At 39.3% G+C, this 17,418-nt stretch overlaps 1 protein-coding gene and 1 long non-coding RNA gene across 2 annotated transcripts; both read right to left on the minus strand.

The window, feature by feature from the left end:
- Positions 1 to 809: 809 nt before the first annotated feature.
- On the minus strand, positions 810 to 5,871 carry LOC140951095 (uncharacterized). The gene is made up of 3 exons (XR_012167242.1): positions 5,583 to 5,871; positions 4,984 to 5,128; positions 810 to 2,095 (listed from the first exon to the last, which is right to left on the minus strand). It is a non-coding gene; the product is annotated as an uncharacterized lncRNA (long non-coding RNA).
- Positions 5,872 to 5,893: 22 nt separating this feature from the next.
- Positions 5,894 to 17,167, minus strand: LOC140950867 (uncharacterized). The gene is made up of 7 exons (XM_073400088.1): positions 17,029 to 17,167; positions 14,988 to 16,398; positions 14,002 to 14,263; positions 12,490 to 12,547; positions 8,798 to 9,487; positions 7,159 to 7,352; positions 5,894 to 5,920 (listed from the first exon to the last, which is right to left on the minus strand). The coding sequence occupies exons 1-7, from the start codon at positions 17,165 to 17,167 to the stop codon at positions 5,915 to 5,917; spliced, it is 2,760 nt and encodes a 919-aa protein (XP_073256189.1). The 3' UTR covers positions 5,894 to 5,914.
- Between the last annotated feature and the right edge of the window lie 251 nt (positions 17,168 to 17,418).

Below are 17,418 nucleotides of genomic sequence, written 5' to 3' on the forward strand. Positions count from 1 at the left end.
GATCTCATGACGGTTTGATAGGTCCAGTTTATAGTCGATTCTACAGTAAATAGCGGCGACTCGTGCGATCGGCTGTAAAATTCTCCCTTCGCTTGCCATCACAAATAACCACTTTGCGCCCTGTGCTTCATGTCCAGTAAAGTGTGTAATGAACTTTGATGATTTCAGAATTAATAATACAAACATGCAAAAATTTCAGCACGCTCATTGGCCGAGAGCACGTCAGTGATTCCCAAACAGTGCAGAAAGTTGAAATTTTTTCAGTGCAAAAAGTCGAAATTGAGAGCAGAAAGTGGAATTAATTGATTGCCAGCCTCAGGCGAGTTAAGGGTCTTTCAGGAGGATAATCGACAAACAGACGTAAATCACAAGTCATGTAACCATAGAGCAATTCTGATCAGAGATTCATTAATGATAAATCCCAATCCCAGCTCCTGCCCGAAATCCCTTTCCCCACCTTTCCCTCCCCTTTCGACACCTGCCACGCAGGACAATAGTAGCTAGAGTAACTATTGGTTCCTCTAATTGCTGGTTTGCACGTGACTTCAAGGCGGCCATGTTGGTCGTCAAGAACAAAAGCATTTCTCTCCTCTGGGAACTAAACTCTATTTTCATGTAAATTCTTCAAGAAAAAAATTCTATTGTAGACCACCAACATGGCCGCCTTGTTACGTGGTTGCAAATCAAGAAAATATAGTAAAATAACTCTTCATAGAGATATTTATTAGTGAGTCCAGTACACAGCATACGAATAGTATGGTAACCTTTTATGTAGATTCTCTATTAAATAGTTTTATATTGAGATATAGTTTCTCTTGTATATACAGTGAAGTATATATATAGCAACTACGCTATAGTTCTTTTAGTAAACAACACTGATATTTGTTGGTATTTACCAAGTCAGTGAATGCAAAGATAATAAATAAATAAATATATAATGATATATCCCTGTCATATTTTTTCCTTCTCACGATTCAGTTTTTTTGGCTTGATTGTTCTCCGGTTTCAACTTGGAAAGTAATCTTGCTGCCGTTCCGATAACCGAAGTGTCGTGGTTTCTTTGAATTCTAAAGCCACCTACTTAAGGCTATCTTCATCGTTAATATGGTATATACCAAAACATCCATTTACCTCAATGTTGGTAAACGTAGCGGATATTTACCTCAAATTGTTAAATATAGCGACTCTAGTATAGAGTATAGTAAATCTTGACCTTATTTTGTAGTACAGTTATAATTGATATAGCGACCTAATAGGTTATATCTTTCTCAGTAGTATTTAAACTATTGTATGGTTGCTCTGGTAATGTAGTATAGCGACTCGGTTTAGAGTACAGTCACTAATAGTTACTTCTTGTAGTGAGTTTGTTAGCGTCCGGCAAGAATAAAAAACTATTAAGCAAATTTAGGTGAAGTTGTTGAGGTGTCACTAACGAAATTTTTGCAACAGCACGATCCTAACCGTGCAGATGCTAGCGTGAACAAAACCACTTGAACGGAATAAATCTATTAACTAGTGATATCCACCTTTTGAACGTGTGAACCTTGATCCGTTAGTATGTTTATCATGAAGGGCTAGGATTGATAAAGTTTTATGTATGACTTAGAGAGAAACAGGTTTTCTATGTTGTGCATTTGTTTTTTAAAGAAACGGGTCTCTCAAGATCCAACGAAGCTTGATCAAGACTTCACTGCACCACTATCCTTTCAATTGACAAACGTTAAGACATTTTAAACATTTTAAGTTGCTATCATACAATACATAGGCTGCTAGAGCTACCTCACGATTGTCAACGGCGGGCATGACATTAAAGAATGAAACCCAAGATTCTTCTGTGCTCGTTAGCCTTCTCCAGTATCGTATCGATCGTAAAGGCTTATCCACTTGGCCGAATAAAAAAGGACCGCCAGCAGTCTATGCAAGAGTCCACTTTCAATTTTTCAAACATTCTTTATTCTATTTTTCTACGAATCCGTCGATGTCGTTTGAGATCACGTTTCCTCGGCTGCATTACTGATGGTCGCGTAGCAACATCTTTCCCGGCCAAGGTTCCTTCCACATCTTCGTCCAGGATCACGCCATCTTTGATATATTCCTTTAAAAAAAGAGCAAATTTAAATCATTTATAATTGCTTCATTTATTGTCTATTCTCTGATGACCAACAATCGTTCATGAAAGATCTGCCCGAGTTTCGATCCCTGATTTATTAACCAGTTATGTCCTCTAATCAACTCGCAGATTTTGCACACTGGTCTGTGTGAATAGTCCAGTTTCGAGTTTGCTATGACCGCTGAATTAAAGGTGGCTCGATACAGTTTTTCAAGGCCAATACCTCCCAAGTTTGAGCCCAAACTACGTCGCCATAAACAAAGTTTTGGAAAAATTGCCCCTACAGTTGTATTAGATAAAGATGAAAATCTTTTATGATCAGGGTTGCAATGACATCGGAGTTGTTATAGCAACGAAATGACGCTATTACCTATTTTACTTACAGAAGTATTTCTCGGCACTGAGAACTGTTCTTCCAAAATTATTCACGGGAGCTTTTTCCTCCAATAGCCGCCTCGATGTTCTTGAAGTTTAAGCGAAATCTGTAAGAGCGTTATCGAGATATTTTGGCATCAAGATTTTGTGGTTAGAAATACGGTAAAAAATGGATAATCTTGATGTTCGGCTGTCATCTGTAGAAAATGAAGCGCTTTTGACATGCAATTTCACCTGATAGTAGTTTCAATCTTTTTTAAAAAGTGTGTGAAAGACCGTGGAGATAGCTCCAGCCGATTGCTAGAAAGAAGGATTTGATTAATATGTATCGAGGCGCTTTTGTTAGCGGTTTTTGAACATTTTGGTCTACTTTAACAAATTAGCGAATAATTTTTAACCCACTCGACAGATTTTTTAAAAAAAATAAGATTCTTGAGATTAACCTTCCTTTTATATGACCCTTTAGTTTCAAGATTATTGATATATTGTAAGGCAGTAAAATAAGGGCTACAATTCGCTAATATTTTGGCAGAAATTTTGTGTTTACAAATGTGAGCCTCTCATTATTCAGGGTATTGTCTCCAAGTTTCATATTTTCGCGCATTACAATAGCTAGCATATTTGCATATGTCGAATGCATTGTTAGTTGCTGTTGTTCACGTGAAAATGAAACTTGGAGACAATAACTTGAATAATGAGAGGCTTTCACTTGTAATAACGAAACTTCCGATGAAAAAGTAACGAGTTGTAGCCCTTATTTTACTGCCTTGCAATGTATCAATAATCTTGAAACTAAAAGGTCATATAAAAGAAAGGTTAATCTCAAGAATCTTAAATTTAAAAAAAAATCGATCGAGCGGTTTAAAAATTATTCGCTAATTTTTTAAAGAAGACCAAAATGTTTACAAAACCGCTAACAAGAGCGCTTCGATACATACTAATAAAACCCTTCTTTCTAGCAATCGGCTGGAGCTATCTCCATGATCCTTCACACACGTTTTTAAAAAGATTGAAACTACTATTAGGTGAAATTGCATGTCAAAAGCGCTTCATTTTCTACAGATAATGGCGAAACAACAATATTGTCCATTTTTTACTGTGTTTCTAATCATAAAAACATCATCCCAAAATATCTCGATAACGCTCTTACAGATTTCGCTTAAACTTCACGAACATCGAGGCTGCTATTGGAGGAAAAAGCTCCCGTGAACGATCTTGGAAGAACAGTTCTCAGTGCCGAGATACACTGCTGCAAGTAAAATAGGTAATAGCGTCATTTCGTAGCTATGACAACTCCGATGCCGTTGCAACCCTGATCATAACATATTTTCATCTTTATCTAATACAACTGTGGTGGCAATTTTTCCAAAACTTTGTTTATGGCGACGTAGTTTATGCTCAAATTTGGGAGGTATTGGCCCTGAAAAACTGTATCGAGCCACCTTAAAGAAGTGAAGAAGCATTTTTTACAGGCTTAGCCTCCATCTGAAGTAATATATTCACAAATTCCAACGAGAAAAAGACCTGTTCATTACTTTACGTCGAGGCTAACCCTGTATAAATGTGCCGTTAATGTTTGTATTCAGCGGCAATTTTTAATTCGAAACTGGACTATTCATCATTGTTTTATTTACTAATAAGGAGAATTTTGCATTTGATGTTTAGTAGTCACTGACTAACATAAACTTAACGTTGAAGAAGGAAGGACATTATCCAAGCAAATGAGATGCATGGTGGTCCAAAGTAGGTCTTTTAGAGTAATAGCTAAACTATTTGGTGGATAGTACCTACAATTGCAAAACTCAACAAAATGCGACTTTAACCGGCCAGGAAAGACAAGGATACGTTAAGTTAAAGGTATCTTAGCTTTGTTTTGTTATATTTTGACTTTTGGACTATTTTAGTTCATGAGAGTTTCGACGACTCATCCTATTTTGTCCATGTGAATATTAATATATTCATTGGACACATACTACGTTTGGGCCGCCTGTGATGTTACAACAGCAAAAGATACCACTCAAATAAAAGATTGTAACCCTAAGTTGCAGTCTCTGAGCTATAGTCACATTCTGTTCGAAAATATGGATCTCAATTACGTAGCGCACCTTCAGTCATACCCTCTATCTTTACTTATTTGTTCTCCTAATAAACAATCAAGAATTCAATTTCGAGTTCATCATTTTCCAGTTTTTGAGTCAGGGCTACCATTAATGTACAGGCCCTGATTGTTCAAACGATGGATAGCGCTATCCACCGGATAAGTATTAGGGACACCAATTGCACCATCCAGTTCGAATCCAGTGGATAGCTATTTATCCAGTTGATAGCGATATAATACATCTTTTGAACAACTGGGCCCAGATGTTACTAAGCAAGAGGATGGTAGACCTGTAAAGTCGCACCACTCGTCTGGGCCTTTCCCATGCGGGTGCATTGAACAAAATAAGGGTACTCTTAATTATGATATGTGAAAGTTACGTATATGGAACTGAACCTACTAAGAACATATTCAGCGTAGCTTAAGTCATTTACGTGCTGTGTTTTCTGCTGCTTCTGTGTTTACTTTCTGTTCTTGAGAAATAAAGTGTTGCCTCTCCAGTTTTTAATAATTCCCTCTCTTTAACAAGCACAAGCTCAAAATGGCTAAAAAAAAAAAAATACAAAAATAAGTAAATAAATAAACAAGGCCCCCATCCCCTAGGTAGCTTATTAAAGGGACTAAAATAATTCAGCTGAAATCTGACAACGGCAAAAAAAACCAAATGGCAAAAGCCAAACCGGCTGGCTACTTTCTAATCCAGTTAACTATCAGAAAAAGGCTTAAACTCGGGGTCTCCTGATTTCAAGTCCAACACTCTAAATGCTCGGTCAGGCTTCCTCCACTTTAAACGAACATTGTGATTCTTACCCTACCTTGTGCAATTTCCCGCTTTGAGTAAAAAATAGATTGTTGAGAGTGATAATTATAAAATAGAAAATGAATAACTTGTTATTATATCATGTTGTGATCCTTTCGTTAATTTGCTACTCTTCCCACGGGCTGCTCAACGCAGTTCGACGAATAGTCTCTCAATGAACGTAATAATTGTTATCATACCTTTATTATTCTGGCATGCTATCTTCTTTTTTCTTCTCACTTTCATCTGAAGATTCACGATTGCAAAAAAGTCCTGCTAAATCTTTGCGATCCACATATTTATGACACAAGCCCTTGTACAAGACCTGGTAATTTGCTCCTGACAGACCACTTTTCTCTTTCCACCTACACAACATGCAGTAACATTTGTCTGCGAGTTCTTTCCGTTATTTGCGTGGTTAAATCCTTGTATTTCTGCTTGATTGAATTGCAGGTGCCACGCAAGAGCATTCGGCACGATGTCTCAAGCTGCAAAACCCTTCCAAACTCATCGTCAGCAACCACGCTATCTTTTATATCTTTAAAAGGAAGATAATAAACAACAACCAATACAAACATTTATCATTTTTCTTTGGAACCTGCGTATTCTCCGTTTCGTCTAGGCGCAGCTCGAATCGTTCATGAAAGACCCTGTCACTAAAGTATAATTAGCTTAAAGTAAACGAATCACAGGCTGCATAAACGAAGCCCTTCCAAGTCAGGATATAACTTATAACACTAACCCTATTAAACAATACTAAAGCATGTCTACCCTGCATATGACGATTGCGCTAACATTTTCCATTCTTCCCAGACGGCTGTACGCACTAACCCCTTATTTTCAAAATGAGTTGTTAGGGAATAAGACAAGGTATGGATCAACATATGGATTTACAGATAAATTTCTATGTGTGTTATGAGGGTACCTTCTGTCTTCACCAGTTCTTTTTTTCTTATGGAGCTTCTTCTACGAAGGAAAGAACGAAGAGTGATAATCATTGTTTTTTAGGTCCCAGTGTTCAATTTTGTACCAATGAGTTCTTAAAAGAGCTATTTCAGTGATAGGTGCTTTATTATCGGCCTTTTAAAATCTGTTTCAATAATGACTTCGCATAATCTTAGAAGAATTGATTATCTTCTTTTACCAAAGAAAGGACAAGGATCCTGTGTTAAAGCGGTGCTTCCCCCCACAACATTCCACTCTATGAACATTCAACAACCCAGTTTCCATTGATACCGGCCGATGTTTGAAGTCAAAGAAATTTATGTGCATCCTAGTGAAAATATCGTAACCAAGCCTACAAGAGGAGCTTCTGTTAAATTTTTACGATTGCAATCGGAATAAATTAATACCTTAATAACAAAAACAAGAACTTACGCCCACGATCTAAGAAAAATTATCAACTGGTCTCTCGCTCAAATGAGTCGAGCATATCAATATTTATTTTGCTGAAGTCATGGTTTTTCTGGAATGTGATTATCTTGTACTAAGCTATTTAATGGAAACTGTTAAACCACAAATCTGCTCGTAACTCATCATCATAGAAAGGCCCGAAAAGGATCTTTGAAGATCTTTGACGATAATCAAATATCTTCGAGGATCTCAGTTGAGAGCAAGTTGAGGATCTTTGCAAGGATCTCCGAGGATTCTTAAGATCCTGGCAAAAAATGTTTAAGGATCCCTGTTAGAATCATTAGAAGCAGACTTATTAGCCTATTGAAAAGGGTATTTCAAGGGGAAAAAGTAAACGCCCCTCAGCCAATATCCAATACTCACCCGTATACTTTGATAGTGAGGCCAGTCTTTGAAAGCAACAGGATTACTAAGAATATGAGCAGTTAATGAAGCTGCCATTAAACTCGCGAACTTTTTCCAAGGATTTGGCTCAAATAATCCTCCATCTGAGTAGTTCGAGACGCCTTTAATTATAGTCCACGGAATATCCAGTTCTTGAGCCGCTGCATAAACACCTAAAAATAATTGTAAGGACAAGTGTGCTTTCTAGCAAAGATGTAGACTTACGAGAAGCGCAAGGAAAACGCAGATATGTGGCTAAATTGCTACCAGCATCGGTGGGTAGATTTAGGACAAGTCCTGGTTAAAGTTCAAGGAAAGTCAGGGTGAACATGACTTAGGCCCAGGCCAAACGTCGAACTTTCATGAGACGAACCAAACTCTAATTTGGGTCGACCTAAATGAAGTTAAGATCGCCTGTTGGCTTAGACGTCGAACTTCAGACGGATAGAACGTGTTGGACGATCCAAACTCATTCAGACGAACTTAACTGAGCCGACGTTGAACTTTTCATGAACTTAAGTCACTGACCCATGAAAAGTTCTCATGAAAAGTTCGACGTTTGGCCTAGGGCTGAACTAACAAGTTAGCTGAGGGCATTATATAATTACAGCAATTGCAATCTTCGAATGACTCGATTGTTCTCATGAAGTATGTAAATTTGGATTTGCATCCCTTCGTAAAGATAACATGGGCTGCACGTGGTTGACCCTTTGCGTACTCCATTCTATGCATGGTTTTTTGCATTACAATACTGGCCTTGTAGCCTTTAGATCCTATGAGAGCACCAAGTTGGCGTTTACCTCCAGTCTTACTGTTAACTTCTGTTATTACACCCTATCACACTTTGTGCTTAATCTTTCAAATCCTGGCACTTAACAGTCAGCCGGTCTTTTAAACCACTGACCATATAGTACCTAAGGGTTTGTACTAGATAAATAACGGTACATTTCGTCCACCTCCTGCTGTGTCATCAACCAACCATATTCGTTTAAAGTGGGACTCTATACATTCTGAACTGGTGATCTGAATCACAATCAGTTTGTTGACTAAGTACCAAGGAGTAGCTGACGAGTCATCTTATGTTGTATGCTCTTGACCCTGGTTCCCCCCCCCTCCTCGCCCCCTCCGCAGACAAATAGTCCAGGACCCAATTATTCAAACGCTGAATAGCGCTATCTAACAGATAAAGCACTATCTAGAGGATAGAGGGAAACCAATTGCGTTATCCACTAGATACAGATTTATTCAAAGGATGGCACTACCCACCTTATGAAACCTTTACAAACTCGATTGATTAAGGATGCCTGCTCAACTTTCTCTGCCCAGAAATGCATGTATGCATTTAATTCTAAAAACAGATTGTGCTCAATCCAAACAACACGAACGAGAAACTGTTAAGGCGTGTGACAGGCAGTCAGAAGCAGACTACCGAGATTTACAGTCACTGTCATTCTAATTTGATTTCAACTATTTTATGCACTTATACAGATACACCCCCTGATATACATGCAAACTTAAAACCTCAGTCTAATGAATTTGAGTAAGAACCATTTTCACACCCTGCCAATTGAGACTTCAAGCACTATTACTTAGGTAGCTGGAATTTTTTTTAACTTACCTTCGCCCTCCATTTCAATAACGTCGGCTTCTGAGAAGCGTTGGTTGAGTGCCTCACGCCGCGCACTGCTATCAACACTTTCTGGGCCACTCAGAAACACTCCTTGGTGCATCTCGACCTCAAATTCTTTTGGATTCTTCAGTGGGGCTTTCCAACCATGGGCAGCACTTAACATCAGTTTTGAAATATTGGCTTTCAATGGAACTCTTACACCACGTTCTGTAATGCCTTTGTCCGTGACTTTGGAGGAAGAATATGATATCAGCTTCACTGACACTACCACGTCCCCAAGTTTTACTTTTGCAAGGTCTAAGCCACCACAGCAACCCACACTGAATACCGCTTTGGGCCCCAAGACTTCGACTGCTTTTATTACGACAACACAAGATCCTTGTGGAACGGTGGATCCTGTGTAACACTTCACCACAGCGATCTTTAGCATCATGTCATCGTTCCCAATTTTGCCTAGGTACACGTCTTGACGAAGCTCTCTGCAGTAACTTCTACAAAAGTCGCGATTGAAACACGAAATACAAGCTAGAAATTCCCAATCTTTCACCGTCAAAAGCAAAATGTCGATCGGCAATTGACGCTTATCCAGAAGTACTGATTTTCCCGGAAGATCCTCATTCCGTAGAAGAGTAACAGTTACCTCTGGTGGATTACTCGGAGTTTTCAGTGATTCAGTGACTATGGAGGAAAACAATATAATAAAAAAAGAAAATAATAATTAAGCTCCGTATTTTCTGTTTCCTGTCTCCAGCTTAACTAGGTAGCTGAACACAGTTTCTCTGACAGAATTGCGCGTGCCAAGAAATTTCACTGACGCAATTGTTTCCGTGCGCACAATAGACTGACGTGATCTGAAGAAAAATAAAAAGGTAATGAAAAGGTTTCGCCCCTAGAAATGCTTTTTCTCTCTACTGTTAACATCTTTATTATGAGAAGATACGCAGCCAATGGAATTTTCGAGAAAAAATCTGAGGAACAGCTGAGAAAATGGCCAGAAGATGACTGTTTATTCTGTTTCCGTCGGTCACTTTTGCCATATCACATGACCCAGCGCGCGCACAAGTGTTGAGCATGCGTACTTAGGGAAAAACGTGAGAGCACTTATTTTGTTGACTTTCATAGACAATGTAAAGAAACGAAGATATCTCAAAATTAGCATATAAAAATTTGACGAAATTTGGCAAAATTCTTGTCAATATCGCACTTGAATGGGTACCGTGTCGAAGGCATTTTGTGGAAACGACCGAAATTGAAATTGCTGAAAACAATGGTGCAATTGGATGCGGGTAAAACCATCGTGAATCTCGTGTTTAGAAAAGTTTAAATAGAAGGACTATCAACAACCAACACATCATTTGTTACAAACATGCAACGTGTCGTGAGTGATAAGACGCCTGAATATCCTGACAATGAAAACCATACCTTTAAAGTACGACTACCTGCCCCCTTACATCTGTCAGGGCATGGTTGGGAAGTGGCGCTCTATTCGCTCAGTATGCCTGTGACTAGTCATACACGTAATGCTCTATTGAGCACAAGTAAAAAACCCATACACGTTGATTTTTGTATCCACGAAGTAGGGAGCAGTTCATTTAGGACGTCAAGGGTTTATGACACCTCAGAGTTTATTGGAGGTCGGCAGCGGTCTGGACATGGTGAAAAATTTAAAACAGCATTACGATAGCAGTGTGCAAACAGGTATTCAAACACAGCTGGCTCAACATTATGGACAAGATGTCCAACGTGTCACCGCTCGTTAGGAAGGCCATGATTTTGTGGTGGGGAGAAAAGCCCTCCAGGATTTCAAGAATTGTGCTATCCGATTTTATATTGCCATTGATATGGCACTGAACTTGAAATGGGTTGACCAATTTAAACTTTTACTTACTCTACGAGAATAGTACCAAACGTTATAATGTTATCACCGGCACAGAATTTTATAGCAATAACAAAGATCTGATTCAAGTCAGTTCACACGACAGGCTTCAGTTTTCCTTGATGGTGGATTGGATGTTTTCTAATTTGGATTCCTGTTTTGAGGAAGCAGTTACTCGTCCCTGTATTCCCACTTGGTTCAGAGCCAAATTGTGGGAGAACAAAAAACAGATCTTTTAGCAGAAGCCCATTGTAATAGACAGCAACAAGATACCATTTATTATGAACCCAAACACATTCAATGGGTTCCTTGCCGATTCCAACACTGTATCGAAACGATTGAAACACAATTACGACGGAGAAAATGATGGTACTTTGGTAGAGTCTTGTTCAGACAGGTATAAATGTTCGCGTTCATCACAAGATTCCAAACATTCCACAACATGAGTTTCATACGCTATCAATCACCGATGACTGGTGGAATTATAACGCGTTACCACACACCGGCCATGCAGGGAAGAGGATTGAAAGAAGATGTGATTTCTGAAGTCGGGCCTATCACTATAGAATCCAGTCAAAAAGCCTTGTCCAAGGAACAAGACGGAAAATCTTTGTCAGAGGTAGGGACACATTTCAAACTACAAAACTATCTATCCTACTGAGATTTTACTTTCATGGTGTATTAGAGCAGCTGAAAACTAATTTTCATACAAATTTCCGCTTCAAAAAGGTTCTTGGTTTTGTAATAGAGTACGCTTGAATTTCTAAGCTTTTGCGTGAGGTGGCATTTACATGACGGCCAAGAGAGCTGTCATGTAGGTTAAAAAAAGTGACTTATTTCGGGGAATTTTGCTATCTAAATAGTTCAAGGATTCGAAAAAGTACTACTTTAATGTTTATGAGTTCCTCGAGGAATAAATTCACGCTTTTGTACCCAAACTCGGTAACAGATGTTTTTATTGGTTTCCGTCCGCCAAGTTTGGTGCCTATCCACGTGGGCACCAGCATGGCGTCTCCATACAAATCTCTTTGTGCCCAAACTCGGTAACAGATGTTTTTGTTGGTTTCCGTCTGCCAAGTTTGGTGCCCATCCAGGTGGGCACCAGCATGGCGTCTCCATACAAATCTCTATAAATTTGGGTAAAACATTTCTCCGGATATCTCGTATACGGAATATTCTTCTGACCTGAATCTTGGCTAGGAACTTGGTATATTTACCTCCTTTCATTTCCCAGATTCCAGACTTTATCTATTGAACGGTTTTGATTTTTATTTTGATCTATTTTGAATGGCGTGACACTGAAAACCAGCAATTGCAACACAGCTCGTGAAAAGAGAGGTGAAGCGAAAAGTGAAACGAATCTTCAAAGAAATGTTTTCGACATGAAACGAGTCGCTTAAGCACCCCGATTCCTTTTCTACCAAGACAATATGGTCGTGGCATCTCTAAACGCATAAAAAGGACAACAGTCAAGTTTATACATTGATGTAGTAAATATTCATTTAATGAAAGTGTGGGCTTCCTAGCTATAGCTATCAGTATCTCCTCTTCCTTAAGACATATCAGTTCAATCTTTGCAAAGTTGCTCTTTCCAGTGCTGTCAATGGATTTTCCCTAACTGGTCCATGTCCAAAATTTAAATAAAGAGACTGTGGAAGGGTCTATTGTCAAAGCTGGGCATTTAAAAACCTAGATCGGATCGGATCAACTGCTATTACTTAGTGATTGACAAAAGGTTACGGATACGGAGTTACAAGGGTTGTTCCGATCCACATTTTGTCTGTCAACGAACGTTGCAGCTTACCTTGTAAAGACCACGATTCATCATGCGACTCAGGGCGAGAGCTGGAAAGATTTAAACTCTGCAAAGAAAAAATTGTCATCCTTTTTTTAATGCTAGTTCGATATACCTAAAAGTGTACGTCCAGTGTGTGGTCTCTGTTCACTCCTTGCGCCGTCAGTAACGCGCGTGGTTATTTGCGTGTCTCGCGCGTTTCGCTCGACAGACCTAGAAAAAAGACAGACTGCTTGAAGTCTTACTGGGTGCCTATAGAATTTTTTTAAGGCTCTACACTTTGAATTGTTTACGATGTCGTTAACTGTTATTAGGGAGCTTTGGCAACGACGACGGCGACGGCAACGGCAACGACGACGCCACAATTAATAAATTAAAAGCGAATTAGCATTTTTAAAACTTTGTCGCTATAATTCCAACTCGCTTACAATGACAAATGGATGAATTTCCTTGCAGTTGAGTTCTGGAGACCGCACTCAGGTTAGAAAAAGAAATAAGAGTTAATAAGAATTCATCGTCGTGTGTTACCGTCCTTCATCTAACATCGCATAACGTCGCAATCGTGCCCTAACGGCAAATTAAGGTACCAAAAAGTGGTCACTTGTTTCTCCAAACAAACGGATTTCAGTTTTTGTCGTTCTCGTTGCCGTCGCCGTCGCCGTTGCTAAAACTCCCTATTATTATGTATTATTATTCATTCAAAATATTTCCCCATTTCTGATTGGCTAAAAGCACACGCATAATTCACCATAACCAGTTACTGATGACCAAATTTGGAAGAATGTTGTGTTTAACGAGGAAATGACGTCAAAAATGCAGCCCTCTACAGGTTAAGGCACCGTTAACCGAGAAGACCTGGGGACGAGGTTGAGTTGTTTTGGTTGTGAAAAAAAAAAAGACGGACATTTCACTCGTTTCAAGAGAAAGAACTACAGCTGGAAATAGGCGAAATAATAACAAAAAACATGGCAAAAAGAGCAAGAACACAACTCGGTGGACGATATCTGCTATTTGGAGAATATTTGCGGAGCTGGATAAACCTAAACGTACAGTATCGAAGATGAACTTAACATCGATGAAGTAAGCATGTTTCAGCTATGTTTTTACACTAGGAATTATTTTGAATGAATAATAAAGCAATTAATGAATTCGGCTTTCGTAGGATATGAAGAATTAAGCAGATCTCGGAGGGTGTTATCCACCCCGGCCTTCGGCCTCGGTAGATAACACCCTCCTCGATCTGCTTAATTCCTCATATCCTACTCAGCCTCTCGGAGGATGTTATCAACCTCGGCCTTCGGCCTCGGTAGATAACACTCTCCGAGATCTGCTTAATTCTTCATATCCTACTCAGCCTCATTCATTAATTGCTTAATAACAGGACACAGCTAATTTTTACTCTAACCTCAAATATACTATGATAATATTAAGTTACATACTTTAAGCTGTAACAGTAGCGTTATATAATTTAGCAAACAGCAGTCATCACACGGTTAATATGGTTGTACATCCATGACGTACCTTTGACACGTGTTCTATGGCCCTAATCCAAGGCTTGAGTGGCTCCTTTTTCAGCATTTGACCAGGCTTACAACAAAGGAGCCCTTCCTCCATTGATATGTAGTGACCACAGTCATGGTGCCTACATGACCTTTCTTCGTGCCGGGCGCAGGGCTTTGTCGCTTTTCCTATGCACACTGTGCATCGAGCGCACAATGTATAGGACATTGAATGCAGCCAGTGACACTCCTTTCGTAGCTTTTCCAAGAATTTTTTCAACTGGCTACAAAAAAAGGAGGAAGAAATTTCAAAGAGGGATAGGAAACTTACTAAATAAGCTTTCTGAATCACTTGTCAAATGTACTATATACCCAATTTTAATTCTTATGAAAATTCTTGATTATAGAATTAACAAACTTTCCTTTTAAAGAGCAACTAGACGTTTTATAACAAAGGCTATCAGCTCATTGTCTGGAAAAATGTCTTGCATTGTGCTTACGTTATTTATTTGTTGTTTAACTTTCTCACTGTGATGTGGGGCACGCACCCGGCCCGCAGCAATTTTACATAATATTAATTATGAGTAAAAGATAAAATGTAAATTCTGCATCTGAGCCAAGTAGCCCATTAGGCCGGAGCCCATCTCAGTTTCTGAGGCAGCTGCGAATGTTTCCGTACTCTTCCCTGAATGGAATGCCCCCCGCAGCAGTATATCACCGGTACCCACTAGGTGAAGAGAGACAAAGCGGGGCAAAATTTCTTGTCTAAGAAACAACGCGCGACGGAAAGCCTGAACCTGGACCTCCAGTTTCGAATTTCTAGGTGTTACATTAACAGCTCGGCCATTGCCCCTCTGATTAAATTTGGAGGTTGCTAATGGGCGAGCCTGCGAGCCGGAGCCTTTTTGTCGAGCCGCGGCCATTTTTGGGCCCGAAAAAAGAGGCTCGAGGCTCGCAAGTCCGCGTATTAGTTACACTCTTTTTAAATATGGTCACGATGCTGCTTACCTCCAAACGTCATAATAAAGCTTTTGTGGAGGATTACTGCCATGGTCCGCAAAAATTTGCAGCTTAATGACTGTCTTGTAGCACAACAACTGAAGAACATGGTTTTCATTGTCCAAGGCAATCTTGGCTTCATTAGCGTACTCTAGGTTCTGCATATTTTTCAACTGAGGAGTTTTTCCAAACAGCACAACCAGTCGGCAGAACAGTCCATATGGTACGTATTTAGTTTGAAAGGTAAGGTAAATCGGTGCAGCGTTTTCTTTTTCTTCCTCGCCTTCATAAAAGGTAGTCAGCATACAGGGGACCAGGATCTGTGATTCTCCTTTTTTTGTCTCTTCTGTTTTCTCTGGCCACTTGCAAATGAGGTTGAACTTATCCATCAAAGAAATCAAAGAGTCTTTGATAAGACCCACGTTTTCTTTGCTACAGGTATGATTAATTAATCGTTCACGGAGAACTCCTTCTTTTGCCAATTTCTCACGATCTTTTCTTATCCACAACAGTTCGTTATCATCCGGTTTCACTTTGATAATCTCACAGAGTACATTGATTAACCACTGGGGATTCAAGACAATCAGACCAACTTTCTTTTTATCATGTTCATGTTCATGTTCATGGTACACTATTGTTCCACGGCTATGCAAAAAATACACCAGCTCATCAAAGTCGCCCTCATCCTCAAACGTGCAGTAGCGTGAAACTATCTTTTCCTGAAAGGATTCCAGCAGAAGGTACTTTTCTTGTTGCCAGACGGGTTGGCAAATTTCTTTTTCAACACGATGCCATTGCAAAGGGATTTTTCTCTTGGTATGAGGCATTTCATCAGCCAACTCTAAGATCTTTTTTCGCAACCCAGTGATTTCCTCCTGGTCCGCTGATTTTCCAGATTTTGTGTTATCAATCGGAAGATAATCTGCGATGTGTGGTAAATAAGTGTCCTCATCAAACACAACTGAACATTTCCCTTCTACTAAAGAATTAATTTGTTTACGTGGATCGTCTACGCAGTCAGCATGGGTACCGACAAGTATGACTGGAGGATACGAAAGACCATCGCTGTGAGAATCCTTCTTTAAAGAGTGAATCAAGTCCATCCACCTTAATAAGTGATCCAAATTAGTGTCTTCACTATCGCGGGCTGTTGCAGTGAGTTCTTTGTGTCCCAGGTTCACTCGACATTCTGCTTTTTCACTCAGTCTCTTTGTAAGATCAAACACGAGAAGATAAATGTCAACCGAGGACATAAAGATTGGATGTATAGCACGGTAAATGTCCTGTCCAGCAAAATCCCAAATGGTGGGCCAAATTTTTTCATTAGTGTCACCTTCATTTTTCTCCAGGTGTTCTTCTAATATTATGGCAATTTCATCTGGAACGCCAAATGACTTCTTTTGATGTTCAAGGTCATCTTCTGAAACCAAAAGAGAAGAATTTTCTCTGTTACGCGAGTGTTCAGCCTTTCGATTGCCTGGCAGAAACAGTGGTCCCAGCCAATAAATCTACTTGTTGAAATCACCAGAAAGTTTCCTATATTTGTGGCAAAATAAGAAGGGACTAAAGTTTGCTCTTGTTTTTCTATCCTATCTGCTGAGAAAATCTCGAGTTCTCCTTCTGAATTGTTATATAAAAGTTGTTAGTTTAATTACCGGTCACAGAAAGTAGTGTGAGGAGTGATTTAAAAAGAGAGGCAATTAGAGACAGTATTTTACCACTCTGAAATACAGTTAACGACAAAAAACAAATAAACCTAGCAAAGTTTGGATTAGCCGCGCCCACAAAATATTTTGTAATAAAAATCCAGAGCCTAGTTTAAGTAAGGAAGAGAAACGTTTGTATTGTTTGCATTCATTTGTTGGTGTAAGCGCGAAAGCGCTTCTTTTAGTTTCTGCTGATAAGAACAAAAGAAAAGAATCAATCGCCATTCTTTCCGGGGATGGTTATTTTCAGGATTTACTCAGGAACAGGAATCTATTTTCCAATCGGAACTTTACGTTATTTTAGGATTTCATACACAGACACAAATAGTATAACAATTTGGTACTGCATAATGACTTCTTTTGATGTTCAAGGTCATCTTCTGAAACCAAAAGAGAAGAATTTTCTCTGTTACGCGAGTGTTCAGCCTTTCTTTGCCTTATATTTTGATGGAATCCACACACATCTCGAAATTCGGAGCACATTACTGAACTTAGCGGATCATGTTCCAAGGGAGCTACTAAAGACGCTGTTAAAGGCGTACATGGCAGAAGGCGTTAACTTACGATTTTTCTGGGCCTGGCTTTCCTTGACCTCACTAGGAACTTCTTCTTGTTGGGGGAGTTGAGATTTTCCTTCATCAGCTTTTGACGACACCGGAATTTCTGTGTGGGTATAGAAATAGAAGGTAATGAAAGAAATTAGTGTTGAAATAGATAGTCTGATCCACGCTAAG

The sequence above is a fragment of the Porites lutea genome, chromosome 10 (genome assembly GCF_958299795.1).
Source record: "Porites lutea chromosome 10, jaPorLute2.1, whole genome shotgun sequence".
In the NCBI taxonomy this organism is placed as follows: Eukaryota; Metazoa; Cnidaria; class Anthozoa; order Scleractinia; family Poritidae; genus Porites; species Porites lutea.

Bases quoted from the DNA above. Each gene is read 5' to 3' on its own strand.
- LOC140950867 (XM_073400088.1), bottom strand. From the start codon at position 17,167: ATGTGCTCCGAATTTCGAGATGTGTGTGGATTCCATCAAAATATAAGG. The intron at 16,399-17,028 runs GTACCAAATTGT...TTTTGGTTTCAG, and splicing joins TCAAAAGAAGTCATTATGCA to AAGATGACCTTGAACATCAA. The intron at 12,548-14,001 runs GTACGTCATGGA...TTTTCTTTGCAG, and splicing joins CCATAGAACACGTGTCAAAG to AGTTTAAATCTTTCCAGCTC.